The sequence below is a fragment of the Nothobranchius furzeri genome, chromosome 15 (genome assembly GCF_043380555.1).
Source record: "Nothobranchius furzeri strain GRZ-AD chromosome 15, NfurGRZ-RIMD1, whole genome shotgun sequence".
Lineage (NCBI taxonomy): Eukaryota > Metazoa > Chordata > Actinopteri > Cyprinodontiformes > Nothobranchiidae > Nothobranchius > Nothobranchius furzeri.
In genome coordinates this window covers 55343804-55350956 of record NC_091755.1, presented here as the reverse complement: position 1 = coordinate 55350956, position 7153 = coordinate 55343804, and the positions used below count along the sequence as shown (strand labels likewise).

General features: G+C 39.0%; 2 protein-coding genes across 3 annotated transcripts; one reads left to right on the top strand and one right to left on the bottom strand.

The window, feature by feature from the left end:
• Nucleotides 1-1598: 1598 nt before the first annotated feature.
• LOC107391195 (transcription initiation factor TFIID subunit 10) lies at nucleotides 1599-3878 on the bottom strand. 2 transcript variants are annotated; one of them, XM_015968342.3, is made up of 5 exons: nucleotides 3503-3878; nucleotides 2841-2998; nucleotides 2264-2328; nucleotides 1980-2094; nucleotides 1599-1845 (listed from the first exon to the last, which is right to left on the bottom strand). In XM_015968342.3, the coding sequence occupies exons 1-5, from the start codon at nucleotides 3630-3632 to the stop codon at nucleotides 1756-1758; spliced, it is 558 nt and encodes a 185-aa protein (XP_015823828.1). In that variant the 5' UTR covers nucleotides 3633-3878; the 3' UTR covers nucleotides 1599-1755. The 2 variants fall into 2 exon arrangements, with proteins under 2 accessions (XP_015823828.1, XP_015823829.1); XM_015968343.3 differs by having other exon boundaries at nucleotides 3509-3858.
• Nucleotides 3879-4457: 579 nt separating this feature from the next.
• On the top strand, nucleotides 4458-7153 carry LOC107391196 (uncharacterized). Its single transcript, XM_054746095.2, has 2 exons — nucleotides 4458-4745; nucleotides 6377-7153. Exons 1-2 carry the CDS (start codon nucleotides 4600-4602, stop codon nucleotides 6684-6686), a joined length of 456 nt encoding a protein of 151 aa, XP_054602070.2. The 5' UTR covers nucleotides 4458-4599; the 3' UTR covers nucleotides 6687-7153.

Genomic DNA, 7153 nt, shown 5'->3' with positions numbered 1-7153 from the left:
GAGACAGTTCTCCACACCTTCATCTCCTCACTCTTAGACTACTGTAACTCTCTTTTCAAGTGTCTGAGCAGAACCTCCCTGAACCGTCTACAGGTGGTTCAGAATGCCTGTGCTCGGCTTCTGACCAAGTCCTCCAAACACACCCACATCACCCCGCTTCTCCTCCAGCTTCACTGGCTGCCAGTCAACTTCAGGGTTCATTCAAGATCCTGGTTCTGGTCTATAGGGCCTTACATGGACAAGCACCATCTTACATTGGTGATCTTCTTAGTCCCTACACCCCCAGCAGGTCCCTGAGGTCCAGTGATCAAAGCCTACTGGTTGTGCAGCGCACCAGGCTAAAGGTCAAAGGTGACAGATATTTTGCTGCTGTGGCCCCCAGACTCTGGAACTCTCTCCCCCTGAGCCTGAGATCAGTGGACTCAGTGGTCTCCTTCAAAAAGCAGCTGAAGACTCACTTGTTCAAGCTGGCTTTTGTATGACCTTCTTCACCTCTCTCTCTTTATTCTGCTCTCCCCACCTATTCCACCTTCCTCAGGATCCACTGATTTCCCTCTTTCCTATTCTCTCTTTTTCTTAACATTTTTTAATCACAATTGTCTATTTTTGCTCATTTTAAATATATTTTTAAACATTTTCTAAATGCTTTTTTTACATTTTTTGTTTTTGTGAAGCGCCTCGTGATTTTTATCTTGAGAGGCGCTATAGAAATGATATTTTCTTCTTTCTTCTTCATTGTGGTTGAAAATCTATAAAAAATATTGAAATGTGACTTCTGTGATATGTTATAAAGAACTTTTGCATTAACCTCTAAGATTTTTCATGCCTTGATTTGTTTTATGTTACCATTTAATAACTTATGGAGAGAGACTAGAAAACGAGGCTGAGGATGTTCTTTTTGGGTAAACGGGACACAGACCTATGGAACACAGTGACCGCCTTAATCTAGGGTGTGAATGACTGTGACTCTAGAAGGCACTATATCAAATACAGGCTATTTAATGATTCCTTGACCCTTCATTATATATGTCTGTGCTTCCAGGTGTCTGGCATCTCCTCTCTATCCTTACTGGCTCCGCCCCCTATAGCAATCACAATTAATCAATCCCATTTTTACACAGACTGAGACAGGACACCAACTTAAATAGCCCTACAAGTTGAGGTAACTGATAGCAGAAACAGTTTCATATTTTATATATTTGTCTTAATTGTAATTAATTACACTTTACAGACTCTTTGTTTTAATTTACATACAAATTTAAACAATTTAATGACTTCTCTCAGCTCCCCCTAGTGGCCCAATAATGGAACAACAGAATCCAAAGTGCTGCATTTAAAATGGACAAGACCAAAATGTTGGAGAAGCATAACAAAAGTCTGCTGAAGCATTCTAAAAACATCCCCGACAATGAAATTTGGAGTTAGAGCAAAAACAATAGAGGGACAGAAATGTTTAAAAAATATAAATCTAGAAAAAGATGGATCCGTCCTCCTACCAACCCCAAATAACCTACAGGGAATGTGTTTTTGTTTTATAAAACACGAAGGAGTATTTTACTATTTGAAAAACAGCTAAGTCAGGTAGCACTATAAAAAAATGGCAACAAGCAATAAAGCTTTTATTTTCTATTTTCATGACAAACAAAATTCCACAAAAAGTGGGGAAAAAAAGAATTTTCCAAAACCTTGGTAGCAAAAGGTTTAGCAGTGAAGATGAAGAGAGAACAAAACATGAAGCTAAGCACAAAAAAATGTTTATGTGAAGTAATAAGGCTTCTTAACGTTTACTCCATATTCAGAGAGGGCGAGAGTCAGGTCCTCCATGGTCAGGGTGTACTTCTTTTCCTGTAAATGACAGAAAACCACACATCCATGAAAACACAATGGTTACATTCATGTAAAACAGCTAACCACCTTTTATGTCACGATACTGAGTGGACACATCAGGTTTAAAGGGGAGGATGAAGTTAAACACTCACCTTCGTCTTGCTTTTGGAGCTCCCTGAGGCTGTTCCCTTCATTTTGCAGTACTGCAGCGCATCGTTGGCTATGTCTGAGATAAACTTCTGAGAAGCGAGGGAAATCAGACGAATTCTGAAGAGGTGAAGAAAAAAAACATAACAGCAAACTCCCTGTTCTCACCTGGAATGATGTGCAAGACTGGGCTCTGCTCAGTGAACAGCAACAATTGGTGCTTGTGTTGTGTCTATCTTGAGGTAAAATGGTTTGATTTCCAGTTAACTGAGATACAAAAGCTACTTACATCCTAGGATCCGAAGCCTCAAAGCCTGCCTTGTTGAGGTAGTAACCTGTAACTGCGTCAGGAATCTGTGGGGGAGAGGGAGGGAATAGGAAAATTGCTGCATGTGAAAAATGGCATGCACTGTTGAAGCACCTTTCTGGATCAGAGGACTCCAACGTGCTTTGCACTATAGTGGACCATTCACACACTCACACACAGATGGTGGTGACAACGTAGCCACAGCTGCCCTGAGGCACACTAACAGAGGTGAGGATGCAGTACAGAGGCCCCACTGGCCCCTCCAACCACCACCAGCAGCAGACATGGAAGGTGAAATGTCTTGCCCAAGGACGCAACGACAGAATGCCCTGTATAGGTACATTTACTTTTCATACTGATCTTTCCATCAGGATGCACCCTTCAATGTAAAGCAGGGTAACTAACTCTGGACTCTGACTAAATAACACTTTTTATTGCTTCAGATGCCTAAATTTTGAGCAATCAGAACACTTTAAAGCAAAACACCACTGCAGATTCAGGTTTTAGGATAAACTGTCTCCATCCCAGAGTTTACCCTGGTGTGAGCTGATTAGCTTACTGTGGGAGTGTAATCTTCCAGCTGCATGAGGAAATCCGCCAGAGGTGTGGTAGATATGGTGGGCTTTAAGTCTCCATTAGGAACTCCACTAGGAAGGTAAACACCATTGGACACTGATGCGTCCCCCATTGCTGTCACCGCAGCAGCCGAGGCTCCAGCTGTGAATCCATTTATTCAGGTTTAAATATCAGATTTCTAATGACGAATACACAAGGTCATAATTAGTATAACTCTCCAATCTCGTTAAAATGGTTTGAAACAGAAATTCTACATTTCAAGAAAATGTAAATTACAAATATTAGCCACTCCGTTTAGGAATTACCAAGAAACTCTCAGCTCAGGACAATATAGAACAGACACGGTATCAGCTAGTTTATGAGTACCACTTTTACCAGGGGAGGTCTGGTACAGGTTGAACAAAATCCCAGATGCTTTGTGAAGGGTAAATTATTTATAGTTTTGTCCTAAAAGACAGCAAATCTGAAGCAGAACAACGCACTTAGGCTGCATTATCGAATTGTTCGTAAATGATTTCGTGTAAGTCTTGGAATAGTTATTTGATCAAGAAGAAACAAGATCCTGAGCAAATTCATCCAGGAATTTCCACACTAGGCATGATGTGATGAAAGATGCAGATATTAGCCAGAGCAGCAATTTGTTACCATTACTTGTAGCCGAATGGATGCTTCTCACGTTGGTTAATGTATTCTCGTTCGCAATGCAATTACTTGAAGAAGAAGACGCAGAAGGACCTGCTGTTGTAACAGACGGGTTTATGTTGTCTAAATTCATGTTGGTGTTAGCTAAGACTAAACTAGGCAGGCTAACTCAAAATATGCAAACAGACAAACGTCTGCTTAATGCTAAAACATTAAAACAGATTATTACTAATATGCGTGTGTGACTAAATAAGCAAACAATTTCATAACAGACTAAATTAAAATTAAATTATCTAGCTATTGTAGAGTAATATGAAACTGTCGAACAGAGCAATGAGCTCGTAATAGGTCACGTGAGCGTCAACAAGCCCTCTGATCTATGGCGGTTGGCAAATAACATTAAGTACATCACTGCCCCCTACCGATGTGGAGTGCGCAGCAAGAGCAACTTTATTCAGACTGAAGCAAATCGTTTCTGATTGTGCTGTTGTGTATTCTTATCTTCTGAACACTGTTTTATCACTTTGGCCCCTTTGTTTGTTTGTTGTGCTTTACTTCGATGCTATGTGAGATACCCAATTTCACTAATAAAGTTTGTTTTAAAAAATCATTTCTTCTTCTCCTTCTTCTTCTTCTTCTTCTTCTATTCTGGTTGATACTGGTTAGATTCATGACATGTGGTTAATAATAGTTAATAATAATTATTAATAATTAAAATGTTTTTGTTTATATATATATATATATATATATATATATATATATATATATATATATATATATATATATATATATATATATATAATGTGGTGTCCTCTTGTGGTCTTCCTGTTGTAAAGTGATTAAATTCAACAAGCCAAACTCTCTGTTCACATTTGGTTAGTTTACACTTTTTTTATTTATTTTTTTTTTACTATTGTTTACTTATTAAAGAGGTCAGACATTCTGGTATCTCAATGTGAAAATCACAGAAGGTAAACAAACGCTGAACGCACAAAGGTGTTTGTTTGCATGCAGTACCACGTCTCACCTGCTGTGGCGCTGCAGCAACTACTCTCTGGTTTGGAACTTGCTGCTGATAATCACCGGAAGTTCTGCTGATCATGATGGAGACCGTTTTCTCAAGGTTTGATTCTTATAATTTTGAGACCGATCAACGATTTGTTGATGGTCTGAAAACTTTAAACATGTCTGACAGAAGCGGAGAGAGGACCGAGCTGCTGGACCTCAAACTGTTCTTTTATAACAGGTAAAACCAACGTATTCATTGGAAATGTGTGTATCTTCAATGACAAAAACACTAAAACATAAGTTGTTTACTCCAGTTCCTGTTTATTTCGTATAGTTATTTAATACGTTAATGCATTTGTAAACACAATAGTAAAAGAAAAGCTTTTTGAATCAGTAAAACTTATGAAGACTTACCCTAACTCACTAAATCAAATGACCTTTTTATGCGGGATTTTTACGGCAAAGTGCTTCCCCCCAGCCCCACCCCCCAAAGCAACTAATTTTTAGTATTGAACTGTAAACAAATACTCATTTCTATTATATAGCGCCAAATCACGACAAGAGTCGTCTCAAGACACTCCGCAAAGTAAACATTCCAATACAGTTCAGTTTATTAAGTCAATCCGTAAAAAGTTTCCTATAATTGAAAAAGGCATCAGTGTCTTTACAGCAATCCTCACAATAAGCAAGCATGTAGCGACTGTGGAGGAAAACTCCCTTTTAACATGAAGAAACCTCCAGAGGATCCGCCGACATACATACCAAGTAGTGTTTCTATGCTACATTATGCTATCTTAATAAATACTCTATTTAGTAAAAGATAAACTTTATTATCTTTATCTTGTGATAATAGTAGTAGCACATTCCATGTCAAAGAGAGTAAAAGGTTATCAGGAGAGGGAAAATGTTATGTGTGCTAGCCGATGGCCGCCCCCTCCATGAGGCCACCACAGCTCAGCGGATCACCTTTCCAGCTTCTTCTGGGGAGAAAAACACTTCAAATAAAACTAAAGTTAACAGGAAATAATGCAATTAGAGAGTAGTGGTAGAAGAAAGTAGTAGAGTGTGGAAAGTGGTCAGTATGTCCTCCAGCAGACTAAGCCTATAGCAGCATAACTACAGACAGGGTAGCCGCGGGTCCTTAAAAAGTCTTAAATTTGCTTTTCCAAATTTAAGGCCTTAAAATGACAAATAATCCTTAAATACAGTTTCCAAAGGTCTTAAATTACCAAAGACCCAATAAACAAGATTATTTTATTTCTATAAAATTTTCGTGAATTTCTAGTCAGTGTTCAGCATTTTTTGTGTACGATGTTGGCGTAAGTGGAACTGTACACATTCAGTTGGTTGTGAAAGGGGGGTATTTTAAGATGAGCACATTAGCTGATTAAGCTAGTGGGAGCTTGCGCCATGGGGAAGTGCAAGTTTAGTGGTAACTGGATGGTTAATCCCAAGTTCGCGACGTGGTTAGCACCGGTTCCAGGCAATAGCTGGAAATTATAGCTTAAATTTAATTTTAAAAATAGCTTAAATTTGGTCAAAGTGGCCTTAAAAAAGGTCTTAAAAAGTCTTAAATTTGGCTCCCTTAAACCTGCAGATACCCTGTACAGAGATAAGTCTGTATAGATGGAGGCATGTTGGAGGCAGGGCAAGGGAGAGCCATCTTTACCGACTATTCTCCACTTTATGTATCAGATTCTATAGTAAAACATGCATCACATGTTGGGAAGCAGAAAGCAAAAACTATAACAAAACAACAGCTTAAACTTTGTGTTTAATGACATTCTTCTACCATACCAATCTATTCTCTTGACCTATTTGTGTGTTTGCATAACTGGCTTCTTTTTTTGACCCTTTTCTTGTCTCCAGATTTGTGGAGCCCATAGAACAGCACAGCTACAAAACCTGGAGCTCTTCTCATGGGACAGCTTCAAAATTTGCTGCTGAGCATCAGGATCAGAGGGCCCAGTCACATACAGATTCTAACGTCTGTGAAAACCGAAGGACAGAGACGTCTGCAAACACACAGACAACACATCTTTCCTTTGCAGAGGTGATGCAGCTGGTTCAGGATGGGAAGGAAGTGCCAGGAGTCTCCAAACTGGACATACAACCGTGCAACCAGAGTCCTACACCTTCTCAGTTGCAGCGAGCACTAAAACCCTGGGAAACTGCCTGAACTGTAGCTGATTATTAATCTTATAATTTATAGCATTAACTGAGAGGATTTGAAAATTGAGAAAATAATTGCCTACTTTTTTAAACAAATTAAAAGTAATTTGTTGTTTTCTTGCCCTACGATCAGTTTGGGCTTCCTCCTAAAACTACAACACAACTAACCCAGCCCATGACAGCTCAGACCTGTTTGTGCTGGGAACGCAAAGTTTTGCTCGGCTTCTTTGATCTGATTTACTAATAACAAAAATATGTAAATAAGAGCGACACCATGTGTTGTAAACAAGTTTGTGTTCAAGAATCTTGTGATCCTTTTGGATTTAATCAGAAACACATATTTGAACTTTTACAGCTTGGGGTCTTTCTGAACTGGTGTGATCAGGTTGGTATCTCGGGACTCTGGAAACGATGTAAATGCTTCAGAATCTTTAACGTGTTTGTATAATCACTATTAAAGTGAGTTGAGTTAAA